The sequence below is a fragment of the Lemur catta genome, chromosome 13 (genome assembly GCF_020740605.2).
Source record: "Lemur catta isolate mLemCat1 chromosome 13, mLemCat1.pri, whole genome shotgun sequence".
Lineage (NCBI taxonomy): Eukaryota > Metazoa > Chordata > Mammalia > Primates > Lemuridae > Lemur > Lemur catta.
In genome coordinates this window covers 65,443,049-65,463,948 of record NC_059140.1, presented here as the reverse complement: position 1 = coordinate 65,463,948, position 20,900 = coordinate 65,443,049, and the positions used below count along the sequence as shown (strand labels likewise).

At 33.9% G+C, this 20,900-nt stretch overlaps 1 protein-coding gene across 3 annotated transcripts in view; it reads left to right on the top strand.

Annotated features, from left to right (window-relative positions):
- Positions 1 to 20,900, top strand: part of FNDC3A (fibronectin type III domain containing 3A) — a 136,752-nt gene that overhangs the window by 8,659 nt on the left and 107,193 nt on the right. For 2 of the 3 annotated variants that reach the window (XM_045567132.1, XM_045567133.1), the window contains exon 2: positions 18,464 to 18,601. In XM_045567132.1, coding sequence (XP_045423088.1) covers positions 18,503 to 18,601 — 99 coding nt within the window. In that variant the 5' untranslated portion in view covers positions 18,464 to 18,502. Of the gene's footprint in view, positions 1 to 9,095; positions 9,149 to 18,463; positions 18,602 to 20,900 lie in introns of those variants that run through there. The other variant, XM_045567134.1, reaches the window with a different exon arrangement.

The window sequence follows — 20,900 nt, the reverse complement described above, 5'->3', positions numbered from 1 at the left end:
ATAGGAACATAGCATTAGTCCAAATGTCTTAGCCAGTACATTAAGAAACAAAAATAATAATTCGCCTCTAAATACTGGGGGAGAAATATATCACTGTTATTATTTACAATTGATGTGATTGCTTACTTAGAAAATACAAGGTAGTCAACTAAAATGACTGGAATTAAAAAAATGATTTCAGTCTGGGCACGGTGCCTCATGCCTGTAATCCCAGCACTTTGAGAGGCTGAGCCAGGAGGATCAGTTGAGCTCAGAAATTTGAGGTTGCAATGAACTACTATGGTGCCATTGCACTCTAGCCTGGGTGACAGAGCGAGACCCTGACTCAAAAAAAGGTAAAAAAAGAACAAAAAATGATTTCAGTGAACCAACAGGCTATAAGGTAAACTTAGAAAATTCGTTAGCTTTCTTATACGTTAGTAATAACCACTATGAAATACAATAAGAAAAAGCAGAAGCCTAAACTATAAAATACTTTAGAAATTTTTAAAATGTATATTATTAATAGCTATATGAAGAAAACCACAAGAAGATGTGAATGGATAGAGGAATACTGTGTTTCTGAATTTGTCAACTTGATACTGTAGAAATAGCAGTTTTCATTAAATTAGTCTATAAAGTGAAAGTAGTTCTAATGAGAAATTCAACAGGATTTAAAAAATGGAATTTGACATATTGATGGCTCAAATTTTGAGAAAGGGGCATGCAAAGAATGGCCAAGCAAATTTCAAAAGGAAGTGTAACAAAGGGAAACAGACCCATTAAAAATCAAAACATATTGTAAAATTGCAATTATTAAAATAATAATTTGGAGTAGGAGTAGGCATGTTCATCAAAGGAACAAAATGAATTCAGGAGAAGATCCAAGGATAAAGAAGAATTATGTGATAAACTACTGAATAATGGAAGAACTAGTCTATAAATGGTGTGGGACAATTGTCTTACCTAGTTTGCATAAAGATAATTAGGTACCCACTTCTTGACACTTTCAAAACTAAGTTCCAGATGGACTAAATTATCTATAAATAAAAAAAATGACAGAGGTTTTAAAAGTAAAGTAAAAAAAAATTTAGGGCAAAGAAGATCTTTTAAGTGAGACTTCAAACTTAGATGCTATTTAAAAAGGCAAGCAGTAGACTGGGATAAAATATTGGACATGTAATAATAGACAAAATTAATATTCAGAGTATATGGTGTACCTAAAAATCGATATGAAAAAGATAACCTGGTAGAAAATGGGAAAGAATGTAAGCAGGAAATTGTTAAAAGTAAAAATACAGATAGGTTATAAAGCTTTGAAAAGGTATTTAACCACACCAGTAATCTCAGAAGTTTAAAACATCAATGAGATATGATTTATAAGAAATCTTTGCTAGTAAAATTGGCAAAAATTGGAAAACCTTAATAATAGTGTGAAACTGGAAAGTAGGCATTCATATACTATTTTTTTTTTTTTTTGAGACAGAGTCTCGCTCTATTGCCCAGGCTAGAGTGCCGTAGCGTCAGCCTAGCTCACAGCAACCTCAAACTCCTGGGTTCAAGGGATCCTTCTGCCTCAGCCTCCCCAGTAGCTGGGACTATAGGCATGAGCCACCATGCCTGGCTAATTTTTTCTATATATTTTTAGTTGTCCAGCTAATTTATTTCTATTTTTAGTAGAAACGGGGATCTCGCTCTTGCTCAGAGCTGGTCTCGAACTCCTGACCTCAAGCAATCCTCCCGCCTCGGCCTCCCAGAGTGCTAGGATTACAGGCGTGAGCCACCGCGCCCGGCCCATTCATATACTATTGAACAGAATATAAATAGCTTCATTTTCTTAGGGGAAAAGTTTGGCAATATCTATCAATTTAAAATGTGCATACTTCTGAACCAGAAGTTTTATTTCTATGTATCTCTAATACAGAAGTGCTATTGTATGTTCATATAAAGTATTACATGATTGTTCCCTGCAAAGGAAGAAATGTATGAAGGAAAACAGGACGTAATCTAAGTATTCATCATTAGAATAGTTAAATTATGGTATGCCCTTACCCTAGGTATTAGGCACCCATGAAAAAGCATGAAGTGGCTATAAATGTACTTCTTTAGGAAATTCTTAAGATATTTTATGTGAACGAGCAAGACCCAATACCATACAATGCACAAAAGGAAATATATGTGATTTCATTTATATAATAGCTATTCCCAGAAAACCTAATATACAGGTAAGTGCAGAGAAAAAGACTGAAAGGGTACACACCACAGTTGTTAGCTGTAGAAAGGGAAGTTGGGGGCAGGAAAGAGTTAAAAATAACGTTTGTATATTTTTAAGTATAAGCAAGTACAACTTTTGTGATGTAACAATTGTGGTAAAACATAAGAGCGTTTGTTATTATTGGTCCTTATTAGGACCATACCTTCTGGTTGGACAGCTTTGATTTATGTCTGTTTTCCCTGTTCAATTTTTAATAGCACCCTTCACTTGAAAGAGCTTCCCAGTTGGTGTCTGAAGTTATTGTTGGTGCTTTTAGAAATAGCAATTCAGTATACTATTGGGTCTGGAGCTGTGTTAAAATAGGTTAAAGAAATGGGAGTTGTACCAGTGATTCAAAACCTTTGTAACCATAACTGCCAACCAAGACAATTTTAATGCACTTTATTTTCTGAATTTCTATTATAAGCATTTTCCTTTTTTAAATATAAAATTGTAATTTTGAATGTAGTTGTTTTCAAGTCCCATATGTCTTGACATTTTGATTCCACCCCCCTTTAATATTAGAACCTAATATTTTAAGACAGTTGATGATAGAGGTCAGGAGGAGTCAGCAGCTTGAGAGGAAGACTGTAAATAAAAGGAAGATTAAAAAAATAAGAAGGGGGAAGATGAGTATGTTTAAAGGCAATAATTTTTAACCCAGGTATAGTCATAGATTTATAAACAAAGAGTCTACTCAGCTCAAAAAGAGATGGGTTTAAAATACTGGGTTTTACAAACAAATTTCTTATAGAAAATAAGGAAATGTTTCTTGATTTTCTTATGATAAAATTCTCTATTTGGAATGAATTAATGAAGGAAACATGTTAAATATGGTAAATTTATAGTAATATAATAGCTTTTACACAGGAATTCAAACTCTTCTGTTGTGAACTTAGATGCCACAGTGTTACTGTGGCCAGAAAATATACAGATACTGCTGGTTTGGCTTTCAGTAAAGTCTAATGAATGTAACCAAGAATTTGAAATTGTAAAAGAACAAAGTTAACAATCTATAATATAAAAACTAGTACTTCTGAAAAGGGCAATAAACTATTTAGAGATGAAAATAGAATTATCCCAGGTATAATTACCTTTTGGCTCTAAATGTAGCATATGTGCTTTGAAGACTTCAGACACCTAGAGCTATACTATGGGGTTTAAGAAGATGTTACTTTTTTAAATATCAGTCTTTTGTGCACACTATCAATCCTTTAATGGATTGGGGTTGATTTCTTGAAAGCAATTCGTTCTCTTTTGTTTCTATAGTTTCCTAACTGCATGTATCTTTGTGATGTATTTTTGATCAAGATTTCCTTTGAAGTCTTGTTTTAACAAGATTTTCGTGTTAGTATTAGGGTGTAATTTCTTAGCAGGGAAATGGGGGTTATATCTTTTAAATACTTAATTAAATTAAGTTATATTTAGTGTATCTGACTAAGGAGGGTAATGACAGTGGCTCTCAATGCCCCCTCCCTTTTAAAACCTTGTTTTACTTAGGGGTCATAAAAGAGTGAGGACCACACATCCTACTCATATTACCCCTTCTGCCTTTCCAGTAAACAATGGAATTGGAGAAGAATAAGATAAATAACTTATAGTAATTTGTTGCTAGCAATCTGTATATATTATTGTTTCCCTTATAAGGCTATGACTATGTATACTTGCTTTTATTAGGTTAAACTATATGACATTGCTGATACTGGAAAGTTTTTGAGCTTAAATGGCAATTTTATATGGTTCAACCTATTACATTACAAAACTATGGCTGTAATAACTGCCCTATATATAAAAATATATATGATTGCACTTACATGAAAATACATTGTAAGTTATTTAAATAGCATCAGTTCATAAACAGCACATCACTGATGAAGTGTCACCATACAGGTCAAATTGGAACATTTATGAATACACCTACTTTAGCAACAAAGGTAAAAGTAAAGCTAAAAATATTGTTAGTGTAGATATGTTTCATTGTACAATATAGGAATAAACAAACTTCTACAGAATCTAAATGGAATATGAAAATGATAAAACTAAAATGTGGTAATTTATAATTGAAAGGCTTGTAATAATTTGTATCTAAAAGCTATCAGACTTGAAAACCATGACGAGTTGAAGACAGCACAGAAACTAGGACCATTTGAAGAGAGCAGCGATGACAGAGCTACAGATAACAAAGTATTCTTACAAATTGTGGGACTCCTGTGTTGCATGGCAGCCAAATGTCTTAGTAAAATCCTGAATTGGAGGCCTCAATATACTCCAGAAATGTATTAATTTTAGTTTACAGATGATACATTCAAATAAGAACTCACTCTGCAAGTTGCTAGTAAGTAACTCTTAGTCTTAACACAGAAATAAAAGCTAAGGAATTGTGTCTTATTTGCCCAATATAAATAACTTTAATTTTTTTGTTAGTTCAGGACATATCAAGAACACACTACACTGGCTTCTAGTGGTGAACCCTGTACCATACTTTCAAATAAATCATACTTTTAAAGCATAGCCATTTGAGTCCTACTCTTGATAAATTTATTCACCTTTCTACTGTCCATTGGGTATATTAAAAATTAAGAATAGTGAATTCAGGTCCCTGTCAAGATGGAGTAAAAGGGACTAGATTTACTTTTCTGCTTGAAACAACTAAAAAAATTAGATACAATACATGAAACAGTGGTACCAAAGGCGTTAGACATCAGGCAACAAAAGGAGGAAAACAAGGCAAGCCTTATGACTGACCCAGCTTACTGCCTGCAGAAAGTTTCCAGGACGCAATGGAGGAAGAGGGCACCCAGTTAAGTCCCAGTGGACTTCCTGATTTGAGGGAATAGAGCTGGCAGTCCAGGAAATCCAAGGCAATTAAAGTTTGCAGGGCAGAGTATCAGAGAGAGAGGGAGAGCTGCACAGAAAAAGAACTTCAGAGATCTGGAGCAGGTTCCCATTAAGTATTCAACCAAGTACTCATAAATGCGTACACATAAGGATGCTACCCAGGGCTGAGGAAAGAGCTGCCTAAAAGGATTATATAGAACAGTATTCAAGCTCACGCAGGGCCAGAAAAAGTACCTATTCTTGTTAGCCAGAGCAGAAAGCTTCATAATTCACAAGGCATTTGGTAGAGTACTCTGGAGAATCTTGCCTTAGTAATGGGGAAAAATTGACTATAGACTAAATGTAACTCTGGTGCTGCCTAACATATCTTAAAGGCACGTCCCAAAAGGATCCAACTATTTTCTAGCCACATCTCCGAACAAAACTCAAGACTATTTATAAGAATACAGAAATATACCACAGCCAAGAAAGTGATGTTTATAATGTCTGACATTCAGTTAAAATTACTAAGTCTGCAAAGAAGAAGGAAAATACAAACCAGTGAAAGTAGGCTTCGAATGACACAAGATGAATTAATAATCATTAAAACAGTTGTGACTGTTGGAGAAGCCAAAGGAAAGATTGAACATGTTAAGTAGAGATATATTTTAGATAAATATTACAGTGTCAGAGATAAGACACACTAGATGGACTTAATGGCATGGTAGACATCGTTGAAGAAAAGATTAGTGGACGTAAAGACATAGCAATAGAAACTATATAAAATAAAACAGAAATAAAAGAGAATTTTTTTTAAAAGATGAATCAGCAAAGTATTTGAAGAAATAATGATCCAGAATTTTCCAAATTAGATAAAAGTTATAAACCAAAAAGCACAATAAGCACAAGAAAGATGAATAAAACTGTACTAAGGAACATCATAATCAAATCACTTAAGTGATAAAGAGAAAAAAAAATCCTAAAAGCAGCCAAAGGAAAACAGAACACAAATAAGGGTGACATCACATCTCTCATCAGAAACTATGCAAGCTAGAAGACAATGGAGCAATATCTTTAAAACATTTTTTAAAAAACTGTCAACCTAGTATTTTTTGCCCAGTGAAACTGTCTTTCAAAAACAAAGGCAAAATAAAGATTAGAAACATACAAAAGCTGAAAGAATTCATCACTTTTGGTACTGCATTAAAAGACATGTTAAGTGGAGTCCTTCAAGCACAAGGAAGATTAAACCACATGGGAACATTGGCCTACACAAGGAATTCAGAGTACCAGCAATGATAACTATATGGGCAAATATATATATACAATATTTTTCTTATTATTTAAACATCTTTAAAAGACAGTTGACTGTTTAACATAAAAATGATGACAATGATTTTAGGTTTTACAATATATGTAAAAGTTAAATGTACAATAATAACAAAAAGCCCAAAAGGGGAGAAATTGCAAATTTGTTGTTATAAGGTTCTAATACTTGAAGTAATATAATATTACTTGAACATAGACTGATAAATAAAAGACATGCATTATAAACCATAAAGGAAACACTAAAGCAACAAAACAGAGAATTATAGCCTATAAGCAAACAAGACAGAGGAAATGGTATAGTAAGAAATAATCTAAAACAAAGCCGATAAAGCAGGAAAAGGGAACAGAGAACACTGGGCACATCACCACTTGAACTCTACCTCCCCCCCACCCCATGGAAAAATTGTCTTCCATAAAACTGGTCCCTGGTGCCAAAAAGTTTGGGTAGCACTGACATATGGAATAAATAGCAAACAAATAGCAAGATGGTAGATGTAAACCCAATCATATCAACAATCACATTACATATAAATGGTATAAACACCACAATTAAAAGGCAGGGATTATTGGATTAGATTTTTTAAAATAAAGACCCAAGTATATCCTATCTACAAGAAATCCACTTTAAATATAAAGACACATATAAGTTAAAAGGATGAAAAAAGATATACCATACCACTACTAAGAGAAAGCTGGGATCACTATATTAGATCAGAAGTTAGGTGACAGAACAACGAATATTACCAAAGATAAAGAGGGTTATTTAATAATAATAAAGAGATTAATTCATTAAGAGGACATATAATCCTAAATTTTTATGCATCTGATAAAAGACCTTCAAAGACATGATAGAACTGCGAAGAGAAATACAGAGGCTGTTTGACTTATGATGGGGGTATGTCCCAATAAACCTATAATAAGGTAAAAATTTTGTAAGTCAAAAATGCATCTACTACACCTAACCTGCTTAATGTCATAACTTAGCCTAGCCTACCTTAAATGTGCTTATGTCACTTAACATTATCCTACAGTTGGGCAAAATCATCTAACACAAAGCCTAATTTATAATAAAGTGCTGAATATTTCGTGTAATTTATTGAATACTGTACTGAAAGAGAAAAACAGAATGGTTGTATGAGTACTCAATGTATGGTTTCTACTAAATGCATATTGCTTTTGCACTATCATTAAGGTCAAAAAATTATAAGTCGAACCATAAGTCGAGGACTATGTAAACAAATATGCAGTTTTAGCAGCCATCTTAATACTATTCTGTCAATAATTAATAGAACAAGTAGAATGTAAAGCCTGAAATTAAAAATTTCTTGAAGAAAACATAGGAGAAAATCTTTGTGAGCTTGGATTAGATAAAGTTTTCCTAGATACAGCACCGAAAGAGCCATTCATAAAACAGCAAATCGATAAACTGAACATCATCATTTAAAACTTCCTCTCTTCAAAGACATTGGTAAGAGAATGTAAACATAAGGCACAGACTGGGAGAAAAATATTTGCAAATCACTTATCTGATAAAGGACTTATATCCAGAATACATAAAGCACTATCAAAACTCAATAATAAGAAGAAAGCTGAGTAACAAAGTGGGTAAAAGAATTGAACAGATAAACAAAAAGATATGTGGATGGCAAATTATCACATACATTGTTAGTCAAGAAAATGCAAAGGCTAGAATTCCAAATAGATAGTAGGAAAATTTGGAGGGTGATGGGTAGGTTCCTTATCTTGATTGTGCTAATAGTTTCACAGATGTATTCAAGTGTCAAAATTTATCAAATTGTATACTTTAAGTCCTTATGTTTCAGAGATACATATTGAAATATTTGCAAATGCAATTAGGGAATCTCTTGCATATGTTTCAGAACACTACAAGACAGAAAGAAGTGGAAGCTAGTATAGATGAAACTAGGCTAGCCATGAGTTGAAATTGTTGAAGTGGGGTGATGAGGGCATTGGGTTCATTATCCTGTTATGTTTATTTTGATGTATGTTTGAAATTTTCTACAATAAAAAGATTTTAAGAAAAAGATACAGGTTAAATTTAACTTTTACAGCATGCTCTGAGAACCTAATTATTATTACAGTGTTTACATGGGGAAATATTTTCCAGATATATCTAACTTCTAATGAAATGTTGGAAGGCAGCCTATTTCTTATTTGAGGACTGCCTCTTTCTTTTTTTTTAAAGCATAATACTCTTAGTTGCAGTCTTTTCTTGTACTAAATCTTGTACCAGTGTTTCTTTTGTGCTTCCGATGTCCAAAGAAATGAAAAAGTGAGCACTGGGGATAGAAAGAAAAACAAAGAGCAAGATAATTATAAGTTTTTTGAATGATAAAGTCTTATTTTTTATTCTATTTTATATCATTTAAAATGATTGATAGCACTCTCTCCTTACCATCCTTCTCTTCCCCTCTTACTTTCTCTGTGAATATAAATTTCTTTTATAAATATAGAAGAGAAAAGGAAAATTGCCCATTATATCTTCATAAAAATTCAAATTAAGATGTGGAAATTTAAGGTGAACTGAAATAATGCATTTAATAAGAGCCATTTTTCTGGAGTACAGTTAATGTCAAAGAGTGTAATTCAAAGAATTAATTAGTCTTGCAAAAAAATATAATCTAATATCCTGTTCTTATTGTTATTTAAAATCTGTGAAATATTTGTTTTAGGTTTCCCGATAAGAAATGATAGGATGATTTTGCAGAGTGACTCCCGTGACTTTCATCTCAGAAAATTCTACTACAGGTGATTTAAAATGCCTTTTTTTAATCTAATGTAGTCAAGTTTAGAAGATAAGAAATCCAAAAATTAAAAATGAAACAGAGGTCTAAATATAAAAATACACATTTTAGTGTATCAGTTCATGAGATGAATTAGTAATTTGGATAAAGTCCAAGTTCAAGCAAAATTTATTGAAATTTTCCTGAAAGCGTACTCAGATGGTTGATAAGACAGATGTGTCTGGTTACCCATGGCTCTTCAACACTGACTGTTAATTTTTAAAACAAAATTTTGATGATAGTTGTTATCTGTGGCCATACCACCCTGAATGTGCCCATTCTCATCTGATCTTGGAAGCTAAGCAGGGTTGGGCCTGGTTAGTATTTGGATGGGGGACAGTGGTATACCAGTATCCACATTACAAAAAACCTTGAGAAATAAAGAAAAGAAAAAAATCAACGTAATCCCACTATCTTGATATAATTGCTATTATAATTTTAATATTTTTACCTCATGTTTTGTTCATATGTGTATTTTTAAATACTCCTAAATTCTAGAGTTAAATGCAATATTAAAACTCTTTGGAGAAAAGTCAGCCCTCCATATCTGTGCAGTTCCACATCTATGGAGTCAATCAATAGTGAATCAAAAATATTTGAACAAAAGAAATGGATGATTGCATCTGTACTAAACATGTACAGACCTTTTTGTGTCATTATTCCCTAAACAATATAGTATAACAACTATTTACATAACATTTACGTTGTATTAGGTATTATAAGTAAACTTAAAGTATGATTTAAAGTATACAGGAGGATATATGTAGATTATATGCAAATACTATACCATTTTATATGAGGGACTTGAGCTTCTGTGGATTTTGGTATCCAAAATACCAAAATTTGGCAGAGGGAGGCCTGGAACCAATTCCCCGGGGCCAAAGGACAACTGGATATGATAGTCTTGTAGTTTCAGACAGGGCCTTGGAATCCTATAATTTTTAGCTTCATTGAATTAAGACATATCAAAAGACCAGAAAGAGACATTGGATTTTCAATCTAAATGTGCATATTTTTTCTATGGATTCCTCCATTATGCTATGGCTGTTATCCAAGGAGTAATCCTGCTTTGCATTTTCCCACATGCTTTTTAGGCAAGAAAAGCTGAAATTTCAAACCACAGGCCAAGCTCATTCTCATGAGCTATCTACCTTAGATTCTAGATCTAAGCTATTGTCATTATAACAGCAGCATTCTCAGAATAGGACAGATTTAGGTAGAATAGATGGATATGAATGACAAATTTAAGAAGAACTGGCAGAATACATGAGTGAGGAAACTAGAACAGATTCAGAATTACAGCATTGGCAAAGTGAGAAAACACAGTACTGTTTCTATACCTAATAGTGTTATGGACTGAACGTTGTGTCCCATCAGACTTCATATGTTGAGCCCTAAGCCCCAATGTGATGGTATTTGGAGGAGGAGAGTCTTTGGGAGATACTTTGATTTAGATTGAGATTACAAGAGTGGGGCCCCATGATGGGATTAGTGTCTTTATAAGAAGAAGAGACTGGAGCTCACTTGCTCTCTACCGTGTGAGAATACAAGGAGAAGGTGGCCATTTGAAAGCCAGAAAGAGGGCACTCACCAAGAACCCAACCATGCTGGCACCCTGATCTTGTACTTCTTTGATCTCTAGAACTGTTGGAAATAATTTCTGTAGTTTAAGCCACCTACAATATGGTATTTTGTTATAATAGCCCAAGCTAGTAAGACAGTAATTGGTACCAAGCAATGGGGGATTGCAGTAACAAATACCTAAAAATGGAAGTGACTTTGGAACTGGGTAATGGATAGGAGCTGCAGAAGTGTTGAGGTGCATGCTAGAAAAAGCCGAGATTGCTATGAAAGGACTGTGAAAGGCAGTTCTGGCGAGGGCTCACGAAAAAAGAGTTGGAGAGAAAACCTCCATTTTCTTAGAGTGCACATAAATAGTCATGACCAGAATGTTGGTATAAACATGGGCAGTAAAGGCCATTCTGATGAGGTCTCAGATGGAAATAAGGAGCATGTCATTGAACAATGAAGAGAAAAGGTCAGCCTTGTTATAAGTGCCAAAGAACTTGGCTGAATTGTGTTCATGTTTTAGTATTTTGTAGAAGGTAGAACTTGTAAACTATGAAATTGAATATTTTGCTAAAGAGATTTCTAAGCAAAGTGTTGAATGGGGGTGGCTTGGTTTCTCTTCACTGCTTATACAGGTTGAGCATCCCTAATCTGAAAACTCAAAATCAAAACTGCTCCAAAATTTAAAACTTTTGAATACATACATGATACCACAAGTGGAAAATTCCAAATCTGACTTCATGTAATGAGTCACAGTTACAACAGTCAAAACTTTGATGCACAAAATTATTTAAAATATTGTATACAATTACCTCAGGCTATATGTATAAAGTGTATATGAAACATAAATGAATTTTGTGTTTATACTTGAGTTCCATCCCTAAGATACTTCACTACATCTATGCAAATATTCTGAAATCCAAAACACTTCTGGTCCCAAGCATTTCTGATAAGGGGTCTCATCCTGTAGTAAAATGTGAGAAGAGAGAAATGAATTGAAGAAAGAATTATTGAACAAAAAGGAATCAGAATTTAAAGATTTGGAAAATTCTCAACTTGTTCCTATTGCAAAAATGAGAAAGGATGTTTGGAAGAGAACACAAGGGTGTGGCTGACTGACCATATGAAAAAGAGATTAGTGTGAATGGGAACCGTGGACCTAATCAGCCGTCTCAACAGAAGCCAGGAATAGAGAAAGAATTAATGCTAGCAGACATACTGCCAGCTGGTATTAAAAGAGTACATGGGATGGAATGAAGAAAGGCTGCACCTTACTCTTTAAGAAAAGGGAAGAAGGATTCCAAAAGCAATTCAGAGATCATCAGGGCTGCTGTTCCCATTACAGGCCTAAAGTGACCTGTAAGGGAAGAAGGCTGCCTCCACCCTGGTTTTAAAAGGCCAGAAGGGACCCCAGCAGGGAGCTACCTGGGCAGGCCTCCACCAAGCAGAAGGGATGGTCCACACCACTGACCCATGGGGTGATACTGCCATTCCAATGTTTCTGGAAGGTGGGACTGCTGCCCTTGAAGGTCTGGAAAGCAGAGCATTGAATCAAAAATGATTATTCTAGAGCCTTAAGATCTAATGGTATTTGCCTTGCATATTTGCCTTACTAGGTTTTGGAATTGCTGGGGACTTGTCACTCTTTTCTTAACTGTGACTTCTCCCTTTTGGAATGAAAATATCTATCCTATGCCTGTCCCACCATTGTATTAATATTATGTAAGCACATAACTTATCTAGTTTCATAGGTTCAAAGCTGGAGAGGAATTTTGCCTCAGGATGAAACATACCTAAAGTTTCATCCATATCTGATTTAGATTATATTTAGCTGAGACTTTGGACTTTTAGAGTTGATGCTGGAATGAGTTAAGACTTTGGGGGCTGTTGGGGTGGAATGAAAAGGACATTAATTTTGGGAGGCCAGGGGTGTAATGTTATGGACTAAATATTTGTGTCTCTCCAAAATTGATACGTTGAAGCCCTAACCCTCAAAGTGACAGTATTAGGAAGTGGGGACTTTGGGAGATAATTATGGGAAATAAGTAGGCTTAGATGAGGTCATGAGGGTGAATACTCCATGATTAAGGTTTTTATAAGATGAGCAAGAGATACCAGAGCATTCTATCTCTGTCATGTGAGGATACAGTGAGAAGACAGCCATTTGAAAGACGAGAAGAGGGTCCTCACCAAGAACCAAATCTGCTACCACCTAGATCTTGTACTTCCCAGCCTCCAGAACTGTTACATACCTATTGTTTAAACCACCCAGTCAGTGTTTTTTTTTTTTAATAGCAGCCCAAGCTAACACAGTTTGCAAATATTTTCTGCCACTCCATAGGTTGCTTTTTCACTCTGTTGAATTGTGTCCTCTGATTCTGTCCTAAAAATTTCTGAGTTTGATGAAGTCCCATTGGTCTATTTGTGTGTGTACTTTGCTATCATATCCAAGAAATCATTGCCAAGTCTGATGACATGAAGCTTTTCCTCCATGTTTTTTTTTATTTTTATTTTTCTTCTGATACCTTTGTTACTAACCCCTATGCTTTCTTCTAGGAGTTGTATAATTTTAGTTTTTATGTTTAGATCTTCAATCCATTTTGAGTTAATTTTTATGTGCAGTGTAAGATGAGTACAACTTCATTCTTTTGCATGAGGATGCTGTTTTCCATTTCCATTTGTTGAAGAGACTGTCCCCATGGAGTGATCTTGTCACCCTTGTCAAAGATCATTTGACAATATATGCCAAGGGTCTATTTCTGGGCTCTCTATTTCACTGGTCTATTTGTCTCTCTTTATGCAGGTACCACACTGTTTTGATTACGGTAGCTTTGTAATATGTTTTGAAATCAGAAAGTGTGAGTTCTCTGTTAAAATTGTTTTGGCTATTTGGGGTCCCTTGAGATATCATATGAATTTTAGGATAAATTTTTCTATTTATGTAAAAAATGTTATTGGGATTTTAATAGGAGTTGTGTTGAACGTGTAGATTGCTTTGGGTAGTACGGACATCTTAACAATATATAGTCTTTCAATAAACCAACATGGGATGTCTCTGCATTTATTTGTGTCTTTAATTTCTTTCAGTAGTATTTTGTAGTTTTCAATGTGCAAATCTTTCACCTCCTTAATTAGGTTTATTCCTAAATATTCCTATTCTTTTTGATGCTATTATAAATGCAATTGTTTTCTTAATTTCTTTTTCAGATTGTTTGTTCTTAATGTATAGAAACCCAACTGATTTTTGTGTTTTGATTTTGTATCCTAGAACTTGGTTGAATTTGTTTATTAGTTCTGACAGTATTTTTTGTTTTATCTGTGAACAGAGATAATTTTACTTTTCTTTCTAATATAGATAATTTTTATTTCTTTTTCTTCCCCAGTTGCTCTGACTAGAACTTCCAGTACTGTGTTGAATACAAGTGCCAAAAGTAGGCATCCTTGCCTTGTTCCTGATCTTAGAGAAAAAGCTTTCAGTCTTTCATTGTTGAGTATGATCTTCCCTGTGGGTTTTTTGTATATGGCCTTTATTATGTTGAGGTACAATCCTTCCATTTCTAATTTATTGAGTGTTTTTATTTGAAGGGGTGTTGAATTTGTCAAATGTTTTTCCGCGTCAGTCTAAATAATCATGATAATTTTAACTTTAAAAATAATTTTAGGCTGGGCATGGTAGCTCACATCTGTAGTCCCAGCACTTTAGGAGGAGGCTGAGGCAGGAGGATCCCTTGAGCCCAGGAGTTTTGAGACCAGCCTGGGAAACCTAACTAGACTCTGTCTCTACAAAAAATTTTAAAAAATTAGGCAGGAGGATCACTTGAGCCCAGGTGTTCAAGGTTACAGTGAGCTATGATTGTGCCACTGCACTCCACCCTAGGTGACAGGGTAAGAACCTGTCTTAAAAAAAAAAAAATTATTGAAGTATCTTATACACAGAGAGGTGCATACATAATCATTATACAGCTGTACAGCTCAATGAACAACTTAATGGTAGTCATTGTATAATAGTCTCTCTGGTCAAGACATAGAACAGTACCATCACCCCAGAAACTGCCTTCATGCCTCTCCCATGTCCCCATCCATTGCTTATTCCCAGAGGCAACCTTTGTTCTGACTTTTAGTACTATAAGTTGGTTTTATGTTTTTGAACTTTCTGTAAATAAAATTGTGCAGTATGTATTCTGTTTGTTTTTCACTAACATTGTGAGATTTATTCATGGTCCCTGCATCACTACTTCATTAATTTTCATTGTTATATGTAGTCCAATGAGTGAACCAGCCACAATTTATTTACAAGGGACATTTAGGTTGTTTACACTCTGGGGCAATTAACAAGTGCTGTTATGAACCTTCTTCTACTTGTCTTTTGGTCCATATGTGTATGCATTTCTTTTGGTATTAATATATTCTAAGAGTCTAATAGCTGGATCATAATTGGGTCATACAATATGCCTATGTTCAACTTTGGTAGATAAAAATCAAACTTTTTCTAGTGATTTTATGAGTTTGCATTCCTACTCCATGTATTTGCCAGTTACTCCGTAGCATCACTACCCACTACCACTTGATTTTGTCAGTCTTTTTCACTTTTATCATCCCAGTAGGTGTGTGGTGATATATCATTATGATTTTTAATTACCTTTTTCCTAGTGATTAATAAGTTTGAGAATCTTTTTATGTGTTTATTGGCCTTTTGAATTGCTACTTCTGTGAAGAGTATAGCCAAGTCTCTTGTCATTTTTCTGTTTTTTTAAATCAATGTATAGGAGGCCTACATATATTCTAAATCTGTGCTCCTGTTAGTTACGTATGTTGTAAATATCTTCTCTCAGTTTGTGACTTACCTTTTCATTATCTTAAGGATTTTTTAAATAGATTGTAGTTCTTAATTTTAATGAAGTCCAATATATCGGTTTTTTCTTTTATGGTTTAACAAATATATTTTATACCCTGTTTAAAAATTCTTTCTCTATCTCAGGGTTATGAGGATATTCTTCAGTATTATCCTTTAGAAGTTTTTTTGTTTTACTTTTTACATTCAGATCTTCAGTCTATCTGGCATTTTAAAAAATTATTGTTTAATTTGACAATCTTACAAATCTTAATTTGTAAGATTTCAGACTTATAAAAGAAGTTGCAAAAATAATACAAAGATATCCAGTTTTTTTCACCCAGATTCCCCAGATGTTTATATTACTACATAAATAGTTTAATGTTGCTATATAGATATAGACAGTGATATTCTAGAAGCCATCTTGTATATAAAAGTTGGGTGTTCAAAATTCAGGAATTTGCAGGTCAATTTTTAAACCACTGGTAGCTTGAAATGGGCCATGGAGGGGGAAGAGGAGGTCTTTACTCCACCAACATTAGCAAATGCTACAAATCATTTCTACCCTCTTTTTCTGTATATATCAAATACTACATTATAAAAAACAAACAAAAATACATGCATAGCTAAAACCAAGAGGCTGTGGTCACAAGATAAGATGAAAATAGAAAGTAGAAAGTGAGTAGTAATAAAAAAGAAATTGATTGAAAGCAGAAGCTGGTGGTATTCTCTACACAAGAAATAAAAGGAATTTCTAGGTTTCTAAGTGCAACATTTGAGTTGCAGGGCAGAACTTTGCAATTTGCAAGCTTAAATAAAACCAGCCACTTTGCATATAGTGTGATGAATATGGCCATACAAGAAACCAATTCATAAATGAAACTTCGCTGTGTTGTATTTTTAAAAAGAATAAAATTGAAGTTAATGCTGTAAAGTGTAATAGTAATATTAAAACATAGCATATGGCTCCACACCCAACCTCTACATTAATTTGAAATTTCAGAAGAAATCTGTATTTCTATTTGTAAAGCTTTCAGTCCATCTCTTGAAATCAAACTGTGGTTATGTCCTCAGTGTTACATTCTAAAATTTAAGTAATGATTGTCTACATTGTTAGCTAAACATCTTATATAGACTGTTACAAATATAATACAATGATAAAATTTAAGTGGCTCAAAATTAAGAAAATTGACTGACTTACAAGTCTCTTCTTATTAATCTCAAATTAGTTTCCTGGAAATGTTTCTTTCTGGACTAACTTAAGTGACTTGCAAGAATGATAAATAATATATTGACTCTTTCCTTTCTTATAATTCTTTGTATATTCCACAGAACATTATTTCACACGATTTAAAGTACTCAGTGATTTTGTTGGACTTTAAGGAATTTAGCAATCCAGATTATGCCAGAAGCTAGATTTGCCTTTCTATATTTTGTATAAACATGATATTTAAATGGCATGCATTTTCATGAGACAGTTAAATAATATAGAATATTTCATACTGTGATCTTAAGTAGGAAATATTGAAGTAGATGCCTGTATTGAATATTTTAAAAATCTTATAGCAGTTTTTGTATATCCAAATGAAAAATTATTTTTGAGTCAGATCAACTGGTGAGTTTCTATGGATTCAAGATTTTTAAATAAATGAGGCTGGGCGCGGTGGCTCACGCCTGTAATCCTAGCCCTCTGGGAGGCTGAGGTGAGTGGATCGCTCGAGGTCAGAAGTTCGAGACCAGCCTGAGCGAGACCCCGTCTCTACTAAAAATAGAAATAAAAATTATCTGGACAACTGAAAATATATATAGAAAAAATTAGCCGGGCATGGTGGCACATGCCTGTAGTCCCAGCTACTCAGGAGGCTGAGGCAGGAGGATCGCTTAAGCCCAGGAGTTTGAAGTTGCTGTGAGCTAGGCTGACTCCACGGCCCTCACTCTAGCCCGGGCAACAAAGTGAGACTCTGTCTCAAAAAAAAAAAAAAAAAAGATTTTTAAATAAATGAATTTAATCTCTTGTAAAAGTTAGATATCTTGACCCTACTGATTTGTAGAATTCTGTAAGCATCTGAAAATGTTTATTTAATTTTCACTACAGATTCAGTAAAATTTATGATGGTGCCAGTTTGCTCATCTTGAAATGTAATTTGCTGATATTTTGTTAGTTGATGTTATATATGATACAAACTAATGTTGCCTATAATAAGTCTCGTCTTTTTATGTAAATGTCTAAAAAGACTTCTGTATATATGGGATTTTATCACTGCAATGATTTGATTTATTGTAAAGTGTAGGTATCACTTAGAAAAGAGTAATAAAAACAGAAGAAACAAATAAGATAAGAACTTAAAACTTGAAGGTTCTTATCCTAATTCTGAGCAAATTTTTCCACCATTGTGCCCTGTCTGAGTAATGTAGTTCCTCGAGACAGATACGGTGGATGAGGGGGATTAGGTCTCGATAATTACCTTGGCTGCTCATAGGAAAAAACAATCAATGATAGGGTTGCCTTACTCAATCATTGTATTTCCCAGTGCCTATCTTAGTGTTTAGATTAAGTAGCAGTGGTTAAATAAATATTATATAGAGATGGAAGGGGTGGAGAGGCAGACAGACATGGAATTTAAATAGAGGCTGCTGATATATTAATATTAGCTTTAATATATCTTAATTTATTGACTACTTAGACAGTTGGTTAGGTTGTAAGAAATATATTTCCTTAAATGGTCTGTTGACTGAAAAAAGTAGTCAACAGAATATTACAGAATTTCTTTTGACAGGAATATCTCTGTAGGTTAAAGAATGAGTCAAATCTTAAATGTATTATATTTTAATATATTTTAGGGATGTATACACAAATGGCTATATATTCTTGTTTTTCAGAGTTGGAGCGTTATCCAGTATATAAATGTCTTATTGATAATGGCAGAACATCCACCGCTACTGGATACAACTCAGATTTTAAGTAGTGATATTTCTCTTCTGTCTGCCCCTATTGTAAGTGCAGATGGAACACAACAGGTAAGGAAAATGAAATCTTTATTTCCTTACGTCTGTTACACATATATTTCTTTCAGAAGAATGCAAAATTTAAAACAGAATTAAACTTCACAATAGTAGGTTTCTGTTAATTTGTGTTTTAAACTTCAGTTGAAAATGTTGTTTTGGTTTTGTAAGATGATAAAATAATGAGACTGTTTTTGAAGTTGCTTCTAAAATGTCTACCTAACTATGGTCAAATTTGTGTACATATTTAGTTGCCATTAAGTTGTTTTTGTTTTCTTTTAGACAAATAATGTACTAGTCCCTGAGTGTTTTTTTTTAAACTAAGTTTAACCTTGTACCTTAAAGGTTAATATAAATCATTAGTTTAAATCATTAAGAAATCGAGTTAATTATGCAACTAAATTACTGCCTACATTATCTAGTAATAAAACTTTATTTTCCTTTTCTTCCCACTCTCCTCTCCTCACAAGGCTCTCACTTCCAAAAGCAAATGCACAATTCTTGAAAAGCTAATATATTTTTCCCCAACCCAGGGTTTTAAAAATGTTGTTCTGTAGTTGCATTGACTCATCATTCCCCCAGTAATTCTAAAGGGATGGGAATAATCGGCTTTCATAAGTACTTATTATGTTCAAGGCAATATGCTTACTTCTTATGCCTGTCCTATACAGTAGATATTTTAGTAAGGTAAGTGAAGAAACAAAGACTAAGGACATAATGAATGATAATGAGGAGGAGAAGGAACAGTTTGGGTGCTCAAAGTGTAACATATTGTTGTAAGGACTTTATGATTTCATTTAATTCTCCCAAAAATCCTGTGAGGTAGATAGACCTGTCCTTATTTTGCAGATGAAACAAAATGAGTTTCAGAAAGGCTAAATAACATGTTCAAGATCACAAAAAACTTCTACCCCCAACCATTACTCATACTGCCTCCTTTGGAAACTAAAAAAAAAAAAAAAAAAAAAAAAAAATCACATTTTGTTACTTTACAAACAATATCTATAGTGGATAATTATGATTTGCTTAGAAGATAAGGGGCTACTGCTATTGAAAAAATCAGTTGCAATTGGCTTGGGTTCTAAATTTTTCTGTTTTATATAAACGTAGCATAAAAAGTATTGTGTCCTGGTTGTAATTTTTATATGTGCTCAGATAGCTTTTAGCACAACTTCATTTTACTAACTTGCTTTTCATCATCAAATTTAAGTCTGTTAAGATTTTTTTTACCCACAAAAATAATAGATGTGGAGGTATATATTTACCTTATGAGGCCCTCAGAGTGTCTTCAGTTATCATTTGTTGCCTCCGGCCAGTCACTAGTTTCATATAGTCTAATGCATAAAAGAATCTAGTACATTGATGTAGTTGCTATTGTCATATATTCTGTTAAGGGGAAGACAACAGACTGAAACAACACAATAATGCCCTCTCAATACTTATTTCTCCTCTTCCCCCTAAAGGAGATTCTGTTGGCAGAATTTCCTTGAAATCTCGAGAGCACCATGGCTGTCACATTGTAGTAGTGTTATAGATGGATATAGAGAAAGTATCTGGGAATAGAAGAACCTACTGGCAAGATTTGAAGACTCGGGTAGGATTAGTAGGTATAGAGGACAGGTTTTTTGGTAGGGTAAAAAAAAAACATTTCAGAAGGTGGCATAAAGCCTTAAACTGTAACTGGGAGAGTGCCTTGTAGTTTGATAGGGAAAGAGCTAAAGATCAGTGGGAAAAGCACTGAACTTGGTTGATAGATTTGGATTTGATTTCAGTGATCTAAGACAAGTTATTTAACTACTCTGAGTATGTTTGCTTTTCTAGAAAATGGAGGTAATAATATCTTCTTAGAGTAGCTAGCTATGGGGTTGAAACGAGCCTGACGGAGCTCAGTGAATGTTTGCTGAATCTGAATTGAAGCACTCAATAACTGTTTACAAGACTGGAGAAACTATAGATATCCCAGTCAGGGTTTAAATCAGTAGAGATTGTTACAGTAAGCAGTGGATCAGAAAACTTAGAAGAGAGTTGTGAGGGATGCATATTAAAGTGTAATTCTAAGAGTGTGGACTAATAGCTATGGCAGAATGTAAGGGACTATACAAAATACGTAACAATTAGAGGTGAGAGGGCAGTGAACCTGACAGCAGACATTTCTTTGTCTTAACTCAAGAACTTATTGGTATGCCAAGTTAGAGCTTGCCTATGGAGATACAGTACCACCTGGTTAGTGCCTGGTGTAAGCAGCAAGCTAAGAGTGTTCCTGACAGGAGGGAATTGTCACATACAAGCATGATGTTAAAAATTCAGGATAGCA